Here is an 11,919-nt window from a genome sequence, read left to right on the forward strand (position 1 = left end):
CTGTAAGGTGTGGGAGCTGGGCCCAGGGGCTGAGGTTCTTCTTAGTGTTTACTTTCAAAAGCACAGGTGAAATGAAGGGTTTCTAATGTGGCCAGGGGCCTTGCTCCTGGCATCTCAGGGAATGCGTGTCTCCCAAATACAACAGCTGCTCCTCTGAGCCACGAAAACACGGACTGCATTAATCCCATGGGAAGCTTTTGGCACGCGCCAGAATTCTGCCAGCCTGAATTTGTACCTCTCCCTAAGCATGAAGATTCTTTTCTACATCCGAGTTTCCAGGCTCACCCTGAGCTTCCAAATGTAGAAAAATAAGACATCCAGGCTTTCCAGGCTTTCTTTGCATTCCACAGCCCGGCCTTCTCTTTCCTCTCCCACCCCTCGATGGATCCTTTTCTTACATATTTACCTGAAGAAATCATTGCTTTTGGATCCTGTGATGTGGCTCAAGTCACACGATGTAGTTAGCACTTCAGGTTGGGGCAGGAGAGTCATCAGCACCTCACGTGGGGGACGGCACAAAGCCCTCGCCAGTTTCCCTCCCGGCTGGATTCCTCTCCCTGGCAGCAGGGCCGTCCTGGTCATTGTCGTTCTTCAGGAGAATGCTGAGAGGGGCACACAGTCACGGTGCTGCAGTCCCTGAGCACAGCCGCAGACGGGTCTGATCTGGGGTAAAGCTCTTCCCGTCCTCCAGCAATCGAGCTGGGGAGCGAAGGCTGGGTGGCTTCCCCAGGAGCGCCTGGTCCAAGAGGCTGGGCTCTGCAGTGCGCCCCTTGTGGCTAGAAGGTGTGTCGCCCTCCTGCAGTTCATTTTGGAACCGTTAAAACCCAGACTGGAAACGTCTGTGGCCCTTTCTGACCTATGGCCGGTTCATGAAAGGACAACTTAAGGAAATTTCAAGGTACTCTGGAGAGTAATCCAACTAGAAATTGGGGAAATGAGAAAAAAATATGGCAGGCGCTCAGGGCTGGGGCTTGTGGCCACGCCACAGGAGGGGCACAGGAGGGGCAGAGCGCGTCAGTGCGGCCTGTCTGTCTAGTCGAGACTCCCCTCATGGATGCGTATTTTCAAGGGGCTTAAAATTTCCAGCCCGCGTCCAATAGCAATATTTCTCAAGCCATAACCTGCCAGAGCAGCCGCCATAACCTGGCCCGGGCAGACAGGAGTTGAGGAATTCCTGGCATCTATTCCCACATTTCCAGTAATGTTTATAGATTCAACCTCTTGGAACTGAGCACAATTTTAAGAGCCAGTGAAATCAAATGCCATTATTTTCCTTCTTGGAATTTCAGGACATAAACTTCACATCTGCAGAACAAAGAGGTGATATCTGAGAGCTTTAGCCCGGCTCTCCCTGGCATGGCTGGGGTTTACCCGCCCAGGAGGCATGGGGGGCAGGCAGAGGTGCACGCTGCGTGTGCCAGTGGGCCGGGCACACAGATGCAGGAGGCGAGGGGCTTTGGCTGGGCGCCTGGCTCGCTCCTCTGCTTCTGCCACACTGCTCCTGACCTTCTCTGTGATGCCCAGCACTCCCACATGATCCTCTGTCCTCACCGTAAAGCAGCACAACAATTAGATGATTTAAGAACCCCACCTCGGGCTTTCCTGAAGACTCCATGCCAACCGTAGGCCATCATGTAGCTGCAGTTTCTTGGCCCCGCACGAGCCTGGCGTGTGCCCTCCCACGGAGCTACGTGCCCAGCCGGAGAGTGTTTGGGCACCTGTTTCAGTCCCATTATTCATCTGCGCTGGTCTTGCAGACACTTTAACCTTGTACCAGGCTTGGAGGACAGGTATTTCCTGGCCCAGGCGTTTTGTTGCCAACAACCCGCATCCCAGGGCTGCAGCCTTGGCAGAGCTCAGAGGGAGAGGCGTCCAGACTCCATCCCAGCTGCAGGGGGCGAGGAAAGCTCTCTGGGCCCCGAGGTCTGCAGGGACCGGGAGGTGGGCAGAGCTGGCCCTGGATGTCCCAGTCCCCGGGCAGGGAGCTCTGCTGGGCAGCGGACGGTCACTAGCTCCTCGCTCTGCCAGCTGCACACCTGGCCCCAGCACGCAGCCTGTGGGAGCTGGGTGTGCCCAGGGCAGAGGGACTATGCAGCTGCTGCTTGGCATCACTGGGGTTGTTCCCTTTGGGCGATGGGCAGCCTGTGAGTTCTGCAGCTGTCCACAAGGCCTCAAAGGCCAGTGGGCATCTTGGCACGGGGTATCCCTTGGTCATGCCTATCACAGATGCAGAGTAGGAGCTTGCTGCCCCGGGCAGCCCTGCCAGTCCTGGGAATCATGCAGCAGAGCTCTAAAGCCCTGTTCAGAAAGAAGGATCCAAAACCAGAAGCCTCTCCAGTGCATGTGTCCATACAGACTGCCCCAGCGCGGGACGGGACGCGTGCCAGAGAAGTAAACTGCGTCGTATAAGTTACAGTGTAACAACACGCTGGGCTTGCTGGAGGTCACAGTTCTAGAGTTCTACACTGTACCTGCATGTGGGGAGAAATATTATCTAAATGTCAGTAAGAAGAACTTCGTGGTGAATCAGAAATCCTTGCTGCAACTTCCATTATTCCAATGAGATCATTGTTTTTGTAATATATTTTTCAATCTTTTAAGGTTTACTAGAAAAACAAAGATTGTGAAATACTGGAGGTGCCAGAATGACCCACAGTCCTGCTCAGCTTACAGGGCCACAGCAGACGTGGGCAAAGTGTTTTTAGGCCAGATTTTTTTTTTTTTTTTTTTTTGATTTTTTTTTTTTTTTTTTTTTTTTTTTGATACAGGGTCTCACTACGCAGCTTGAACTCCGTGACCCTCCCGTGCAGCATCCCAGTGCTGCCACCGCGCTCAGTTCGGGCCTCGCGTTGCCAGGCAGGCGCTTAGACTGCTGAGCTATCTCCCCAGCCCCTAGGCCGGAATTTCTGTGGGTGTCCAGGCGAGTGCGGTGTGCTATGAGACAGGGCGCTTGTGATAGAAAGACCCGGGGCCTCTGCCAGCTTCAGTGGTACGGCACGCTTGCCCTAGCCGGGCGCGGTGGTAGTCACCTGTAATCCGAGCACACCAAGGCTGAGGCAGGAGGCTCGCAAGCTTGAGCTTGGGCTTGCTTATGACCCTGTCTCAAAACATGAAAGGCCAGAGATGTCCCTCTGTGAGCAGACAGAGACCTCTTAGCGTGCCCACAGGCGGAGGAGAAGACGGGGCTGTCCGTGGTCCCAAAGCGCCTTCCACCGGCATGGCAGACGCGTTCATGAGCAGAGCCAGAGTAAAATAGGGCTGGATGCATTATGAGTGTTTATTTGCCGCTTACATAATTTACTCAATTTTTAAGTTTATATAACTTTTACTAATGGCCACTTTGAATAACTGTGACAGAATTCCTGAGCAGTGTGTTCTCTCAAGCTGGCCCTGGGCATGTCCAGATCGCTGGGCGCGAGGGAGCTTCTGCTGGGAAAGAGTCTAAGGTCCTTGTGGCAGGCGGGCAGTTACCTCTGGGGACCCGAGACCTGTGCCTGCCGTTACTTCTCACTATTGATGACACACGACCGCCACCTAGTGACACACGGGAGAGTGTCAGGGGTCCAGAGGCTCCTGGCCTTGGAGCGTCTTGGAGTCCTGGGATGGACACCCAGTGTCCCCCTTTGCCCAGAGCTCTGGCCAGGGTCACACAAGGAATCAGGCCTCAGTTCTCCGTGTTGTACAGAGGAGAGCGCTGACATCCTGAAGAGCGTGAGAGGCTGGGTACACAGCAGCCCGAGGCCGTGTCCTGCTGCATGCTGTCACTTTGTCCCAGTGCAAAAGCTGAGGCCACACCACGCATGGCTGGAGCTCCCACCTCCACCATCAGCCAAGCCCTGAGGGGGCCTCCAGGCCTAGAGCAGTCAAAGCAGTGGCTGTCCTGGGTGCACGGAGCCCGGTCCCCGAGCGCCCCTTCTCACCTGTGCTGAGGAAGCCCCAGGGCCAGGCATCCTGGCAGCAGCTGCCCACACCAGAGCAGTCAGCGCGGCCCAGCCCAGCCCAGCCCCTGCACTTCTCCAAGGCAGCTGTATCAAGATAGGGCTTTACACTGGGCGTGGTGGCACACGACTGAGGCGCTAGCCCTCGGGAGGCTGAGGCAGGAAGATGGCAGCAAGTTCAAGGCCAGGCAAGCAACCCCAGAATCAACCCACTTAAACTGTACAGTTCAACAGTTGTAAATGCATCCGAGTTGTGCAGCCACCCGTAGAGTCTACTCTTGGAGTATGTCACTGCAGGAAAAGCGCCCGTCCCTTGGCACCTCTCCTCCCGGCCCCAGGTACACACCAGTCTACTTCCTGCCACTCTCCCAGGCCTCGCCTGTGATGGGCAGTTCACGTAAATGAGAGAAGTTTCACAAAAGTGCGACTCTAAGCGTTACGGTCTTTTGTGTATTATAAATGCTGTTTCTCAGTTCCATCTCTGAATGTCTCACTGCTGATGATTACACAATGAGATATGAAGTATTTTCGTTGGTGCCTGTGCAGTCTTCCAGAACACGGGCCTCGGTGTGTGTACTGAGGAGACCCAGCCCGCATGCCCCTCCGCCCGCGCGGCTCCCTGTCACCTTACAGTAGTCCCCTGTGTTCACATCTCTCTTGGAGTCCACGCCTCAGCAAAATGCTTGCCCACGTGGTGACCCGGCCCCACTGCTGCTTCCTGGCGAGGATGTGTCCGCACCCGCTCCGCCGTTGGTGGGTCCGGGGTGCCCTGTGGGGCGCTTCTGTTCCCAGCGGCTTGGCTGGCAGCCTGGCCTTGCAGGCGCCTCCCTCCCAGAATCCGTAGGTGCACTGATTTCGTTCCTGCCAGCGGCGTAGCCAGCCTGGCGTCCTGCACCCGCGCAGTAGGGACTGCTCTGTGACCTAATGGTAGCCATTCTGGCTGGGGGAGATGGGTTCTGCACAGCGCCGGACTTGCGGGCCTCTTGGCTGAGTTTTGGGTCCTAGCTCCCTACTGAAGCCACTAAGATAAGGGAAATGCACCATTCTGTATGCGTCCCTCATCTGCGCGGGTGGCACTTCCCACACAGGTGAGGTCTTTCAGCTTCTCCTTGGGGGCCTTCTCTCGCTGGTAGCGCTGGGCACGTTTCAGGACAGTATCGGACCTCAGTGAGGACTGCCGGCACCCTGATCTTGCAGGGTTGTCTTCCCAGAGTGAGCACCGTGGGCAGTCAGTGCCCGCCAGGCAGCTGGGTGCAGCGGGCAGGGCCCACAGCTGGGCAGGGGCTGGTGGCGCCCTGAGGAGCGCCAGTCACCTTCCAAGAGCAGAGAGCGGTGGCTAGAGGACCTTCAGGTGGACAGAGGAGTGAGCGGCAAGAGCCAGGAGGGGCAGAGCCGGGCTCGCAGGGTGGAAGTGCCTGGCCAGGAGATGGGGGAAGCTGCTCGGGCCTTCTGTCCAGTCACTGCCAGGGCAACGGGGCCTCCAGGGGGGGGCTGCACCCCGACACTCTTGGAAGCCAGAGTTAAGAGTCTACATTCAGGTGGCAGTCCCCACCTGAACCTCGACATGGGAGCCAGCCTGGCCGGCGCCCCAGGTCCCTAGGGGCAGCTGGACATCCCTACCCTCCCATCTGCAGCTCCCGTCTTCCCTCCTGGGGTGCCCAGTGCCCATCCCTGGTTGCTGGGAGGCACAGGATCTGTGCTAGCCAGCTGGTGGCCCTCACTAGCCCACAGGGACACAGTGTGGGGTGCGTAATAAAAAGCCAGCCTGCCAGGCCTGTCTCTCTGTTCCCCTCTGTCCACAGTGTCCGTAGGCAGACGACCAGCCGGCCCCCCCCGGCGGGTGGCAGGCCCAAGCCCCAGCCCAAGCCCAAGCCCCAGGTGCCGCAGTGCAAGGCCCTGTACGCCTACGACGCCCAGGACACGGATGAGCTCAGTTTCAACGCCAACGATGTCATCGACATTGTGAAGGAAGGTGAGTGTGGCACAGGCAGAAGCCATGGGTGTGAGGCCGAGTGCGTGGTCACTGGTGGAGAAGACGCAGGGAGGGAGCACACGATGAAACGCAGCGGTGTCAGAAACCACCATGACGGAAAGCACATTCGCACAGAGGAGGGGAGAGTTCTCTGGCATAGCGCCAAGTCGGGGAGATGAGAAAGCGGAGTGCGGTGCTGCAGACCTGTGATCCTAGTATTTGGGAGGCTGAGGCAGGAGGATCCTCCTGCATTTGAGGCTGCCGAGGCGACTTAGCTCAAGGCCAGCCTGAGCTACAAACAGACCCTGTCTCCAAACAGCCAAAAGGTATTCTAAGACAATACCCTGACCTGGAACACAGCACATAACTGTCAGATTGCCAGAGGGAGACAAAAGGAAGGGCAAATCGTGTCCTTTGTTCAAAGAGATACGGAGTAAGACCTAACAAGGGGTTGGTTAAACCACTCCATTCGTTCAGTGAATTTTTTTCTTTTTTTGTATTTTAGGGAAGGGTCTACAGGGTGTTCAGGGTCTCAGACTCATAGTGATCCACCTGTTTACAGCCTCCCAAGAGCTGGGATTATAGGCACGCGTGGGGTCAGCACGGTAGGCCTGGGGATTGAACCTCTGGCCTCTGCACCTGCTTACAGGCACTTTAATCGGCTGAGCTATTTGGCCGGCCCTTGTGCAGTGAATTTTGAGGCCTACATTCGTTTATTTCTGGTTTGGGATTTTTTTGGTTCTTTAGAAACAAGGTCTCGCTATGCAGTCCGAGCTGGCCTTGAGCTCACTTTGTAGCCCAGGCTGGCCCCAGGTTGCTGCAGTCCTGCCTCAGCCTCCCGAGTGCTGGGATTACAGGCACGCTACACTGGGCCAGCCGCTGTGGCACTTTCAACCAGAGGAGAAGGGACAGACAACCACTTTCCATTTTGAAAATAGTTGCACTGTTTCTACCTCATACACAAAATAATATAATAGTCAAAATCATAATTAGCCAGGGAGACAGCTCAGTGGCATAAGCGCCTGCCTTGCAAGCACAAGGTCCCGAGTTCGATCCCCGGTACCAGGGAAAAAAAACTAAAATCATAATGAAATGGTATAAGTCTTAGAAGGAAACCTAGAATGTAAATTTTTTGATAGGAAAAGGCTTTGTGCAAGACATAAAATGCAAAATCGAAGCATGACTTGACATAAAAAGGCACAGTTGCAAACTTCTGTTTAAAAAAAGTACCAAGAACAAAGTAAAAAATGATAAAAGACAGACCACAAAAAACACCTTACAGGGGCTGGGGAGATGGCTCAGTAGGATAAGCGTTTGACTGGCAAACGCAAGGATCTGAGTTCAGTCCCCGGTTCCACAAAAAAAAAAAAAAAAAAAAAAAAAAAAAAAAAAAAAAAAACACCTTACAAATAGTCCCTCCTTGTAACTGGTCCTTCTGGGCCCAAGTGGACAAAGGCCTCCAAGGCAGGACAGAAGCCTGGGGGGTTGCAGACCCCTCACTCGGACCCCGCCAGGCCCAGGCCCACGCCCCCCACAACCCTGCGCCTCAGAGCCGACTGCTCCCGCGAGCCTGCATCTTCAGGTCGAGGCTGGCCAACACTCACTTGGTAGTTTTCAGAACTTTTTTTTTTTTTTAATTTTATTTATTTATGTGTGTGTGTGTGTGTGTGTGTGTGGCCAGCTCAGCCCACCAGGGGGCAGGCTGGCTGGCATGTGGTGCTGGGGGATTGAACTGCGGTCCCTGTGCTTTGCTAAGCTTGTTCTAAGTAGGTGCTTTAGACCACTGAGCCATCTCACCAGCCCCTTCAGAACTTTCTAGACTCTGTCATTGCATTAGGTGTCAACTGTCCCGTGTTTAAGCAGGGAACTAGGCTTCCCCCTTGGTACATACAGGAAATAGACACTGTCGCTTTGGAGCACTGCTGGCAGTAATGGTCAGAATGTTTAACACGTCATTCCCATGGCCTTACCCTTCACCTCCGCACCAAGATAAACTCCAGCTCTGTGCACGTGCCAAGTGAAGGCCGCAAGCCCGCAAGCGCGAGTCTTCTGAGACTTACAGCAGCGTGGAAAAGGATTTCCACAAGTGTAGGAAGCCAAGTGGCTACGAAACAACAGATCGACTGATTCAACTACTTCAGTATTAAAACAGAAACAGTTATGGGGACAGAGGGCCGCGGAGATAGCTCAGCGGCGGAAGTGCCTCCTCACAAGCACAAGGTCCTGAGTTAGAGCCCAGTCCCGCAGAAAAGCCAGGTGTGGGTGGCGGTGCACACTTGGGAGGCAGAGGCAGGAGGCTTGCTGAGAGTGTGGGACCAGCCTGGGCTCTAAAGTGAGTTCAAGGCCAGCCTGAATAGCGGACTATGTCTCAAAAAGAAAAAAATGAAACAAAGAAAAACAAGAATGGGGCAGTGTTACAACTGTATGACAAACTCACCAGTCTATAAGGAACTCCTGTACAAGAAAAAGGCCATGAACTAAACAGGCAAACCCTAGGAACTAGGGCTGTGGAAGAGGATGGAGAAACTCTATACGCTTCTACAAAATGGCCTTCGGTGTACATACCCCACGCTAACGTTTGTGTACAACAGTGGGTAATTTTTATAAATACATAGTTTTCACTGCTTGTGAAATTATAATTAAAAAAAAAGAGATGATGATGATGGGCCAGGGGCTTGGCTCAGTGATGTTAAAGCAAGCCTGGGGTCATCCTAGTGCCTCTTAAAATATCAGTTATATTAGTAGTCGCAGTCCCATGTGCTTAGGGCCAGGAAATGTCTTACCCAACTGCTTGCTTGTGGGTACAGAGATATAAAAATTGGGCCCAGGTGTTATTAATAAGGCAACAGCAATATGAATACTAGTGTGCTTGTTTTAAAAATGAGATAGACATGTGAGACGCAGAGCTGTCAGGTATATGACACCTCGTTTTGCATGGACTTGGATACATGTGACTGCGCAGAAAAACCACACTCTGTGCCGGGGGAGAGCTCAGTGTAATAAGGTCCTGAGTTCGATCCCTGGTGCCACCAAAAAAAAAAAGAAAAAAAGAAAAACCACGCTCCAGACTGGAATCCGGGTGAGGGAACCGAAGGGAGGAGGCGTGCTGCAGAGAGCAGATGCTGAGCAGGGTCGGGAGTGAGCAGCCCTCAGGTAGGGCCCGAGGTGGCCTTGGCCTCCCCACTGGGCTGCAGGGTGGCTCTTGGAGGGCACCCTGACCTCACTTTTCACAGCAAACTCAGGAGGAGAGGAGTGCGGTGGGTATGTGACAGGTGGCTATCCCGCTCAGTATCCCTCTTGTCTCTCCCCGAGCAGATCCCTCCGGCTGGTGGACGGGTCGGCTACGAGGCAAGCAGGGCCTGTTCCCCAACAACTACGTGGCCAAGATCTGAGGTGCCCAGGCATTGGCATGGACAGGAGGGATGCCAGGGGACCCCCTTCTGAGCCACAGCACACAGTCGCTTCTCTGAGGCCTGCAGCCGTCTGAGTGGAGGATCCTGAGAAGTAGCCCCGGGACAGGAGGCCACGCCCTAAGTGACCCTACAAGGCAGCCTGTTCTGGGGCCAGGAGGGTACAACCGCCACCCGCCAAGATTTATTTATTGTATTTAAGCCTGGTGTGTGGACAGGCAGCTCACTCGGACCTCTCGGCCTCTCTCCCCACGGTGCCACGCCCAGCCCACTCACCGGGCAGGGAAGCCCGCGGGGCCCGACAAGTGCCTTGGCCCGAAGAGGCGCGCCCGGCGCCCAGCTGGTCCAGGGGCACAGGCCTTGCTGGGCCAGGCTGGGCAGGGCACCGCGCCCTGGCCTTACCTGTGCGAGGTCTTCAGTTGGAAGGTGGCTGGCCCATGCCAGTGTCCCAGTTCATGCTGTACTTATTACAAGAAGGGTCTTTAAGCTGTACATTTATAAAAACCAGATCATATACCATATAAAATCTCCCAATGGCAGAACCGTGTGCATGTACTAGGTAGTCCTCCACTGTGTCCATGCGGAAGGGTCGGCTTGCTTACAGAACTTGTACCAGGTACTGACAGCCGCATCCCCCCTCTTCTCCACTGCAGAAACTGTCGCCGCTTTCTGGCTCGCCTGCAGCCTTGTCACCCTGGTCTCTGTCCACCTCCGTAAATAAAGGAACCAGCAAGCGGCTGCCTCCTTTCCTGCTGTCTACCACGGGTCAGAATTGGAACCTATGCCCAGCAGGGGGTGGTCTACAACAGATACTTGGGGTGGGCTCCCCCTAGGTGCAGGAAAGGTTCCGACTGGTGGCTGCTTGGCTTTGGGGGCCACAGGCGGGCATGTGTGACCACGCTCATCAACCCCCCGCAGGGTGGGTCCCCCAGGAGGCACTGCCCTCGCCAGGTGCCTGTGCCAAGCAGTTTCCTCCCCATTGTCCTGCCACAGGCTGGGGCCCCACAAGGGCCCTGGGGGCACTGAAGATGCAAACCAGCCTTGCGCCCTGGCCCAGTCCCTCCCTGGCTCTCAGCAAACTCTCAGCTCTGAGTCCCTATACAAGTCAGAGCCTTCCACACTTTGCCACAAGAGCAGAGGGTAGACACAGCCCTCCCAGAAGGGAAAGCTGTGACCAAGGCAGGGAGGGCCAGAGGCCACCGGAAGGGCTCCAGGCATGGCCATGGGGCACACCGCGGCCTAGTGGCATGGACAGCCTTCCCTGGTGGCCTCACACCGCTGCCCCGGCCCCCTTGGAGGCTGGCGTTGCTCACTGCCTGCCGCTGTGCTCAGCATTCTGTGCTCCTGGACCTGCCTTCCTGGGGTACCCACGTAGCTACACACGGTGCCCTAGTGATGGCTGCTGCAGCTCCCGAGCTCCCTCCTCCTTGGAAATCTTGGTGGGAGGCTCCAGAGCCAGAGTAGCATCGCACGACACCACACCTGCCGCTGGTGCAGCTCCAGCAGGACCCGCCTGAGCCGCGGCTGCTGTGGCCTCTGAAGGCCTCTCTGGCTGCACGGGGAGTGGGGAGTTCCCCGGTGGCTTTGGCAAGTGCTCTGTCCTAGCAGGCTTTACACGCTGTGCTCCTGAGCCCAGCAGGGGAGTTCTTGCCTGTTCCTGAGAGGCACAAGACATCCTTCCTGTTCTGGTAGGAAACATGTAGCGCCTTCCTGCTGGCACTAATCTCCTTCACAAGTGCCCCTTCCTTGGTGGCATCCTTTTATATCCCAGCTACCTTCTGACGCCACTCCGGCCACCTGTGCAAGTCACAGCACTCCCTGTGTGACCTATGGGCTCCTTTGTGCCTGACTCCACACCTTCCTCTCAGACCCATCGCCAGAGGCCACACAGGCAGGCACAGCAGCAACCCCATTTGTTGGTGCCAGTTTTCTGTGCTTGCTACCTTTCTGTTGCTGTAACAGATAACCTGAAGCCAGGCATGGTGGCACACACCTGTAATCCCAGCACTCGGAAGCCTGCGGTGGGAGGATCATTGCAAGTCTGAGCTGCACAGTGAGACCCTGTACCAAATAAATAAAAGATTAAAAATATATTATTTAAAAAAAAAAAAAAAAAAAGACAAAAGCTGGCTTTGGCCCCTGGCTTCCTGGAGGCGGTGACAAGACAGATACAGATGGGGACTTGTGGCAGAGAGGCTCTCCCACACGACACCTGGAGTGGAGATGGCGGGCAGGCCTGGGGTCCCAGGGGCCCTTGGAGGGGCTGAGGGCCAGGCTTTCGAGCCCTGGCCTGAGTGACATTCAGATTCCGCACTGCAGCCGTGTGCAGCACACACCTGCAGCTGCCTGGGAGGACCCGAGTTCAAAGCCAGCCCAGGCAGCTTAAGACTACAAAGTGGGGAGGGGCTGCTAAGACAGCCACTTGGAGGGCGCATGCTTCTGCCCACATGCCAGGTCCTGAGCTCCATCCAGGGTCTGCCGGGAAACAAGACAATTCAAGATAGAGCAAGCGCAGTACCTCAGCAGAGGCCCTTGCTTAGAACTGGGGCGTTTCAGAATTACCAGAGCTGAGACATAGCCATGTGGGGGGCTCCTAATT

General features: G+C 55.4%; 1 protein-coding gene across 1 annotated transcript in view; it reads left to right on the plus strand.

Moving 5' to 3' along the window:
* The window catches only part of Myo1e (myosin IE), a 171,974-nt gene extending 161,916 nt beyond the window's left edge, over positions 1-10,058 (plus strand). Inside the window, exons 26-27 of the mRNA XM_023712658.1 lie at positions 5,741-5,910; positions 9,226-10,058. Coding sequence (XP_023568426.1) covers positions 5,741-5,910; positions 9,226-9,302 — 247 coding nt within the window. The 3' untranslated portion in view covers positions 9,303-10,058. The remainder of the gene's footprint in view (positions 1-5,740; positions 5,911-9,225) is intronic.
* The last annotated feature ends 1,861 nt before the right edge of the window (positions 10,059-11,919 follow it).

This window comes from Octodon degus, unplaced genomic scaffold (assembly GCF_000260255.1).
Source record: "Octodon degus isolate 3935 unplaced genomic scaffold, OctDeg1.0 scaffold00026, whole genome shotgun sequence".
Lineage (NCBI taxonomy): Eukaryota > Metazoa > Chordata > Mammalia > Rodentia > Octodontidae > Octodon > Octodon degus.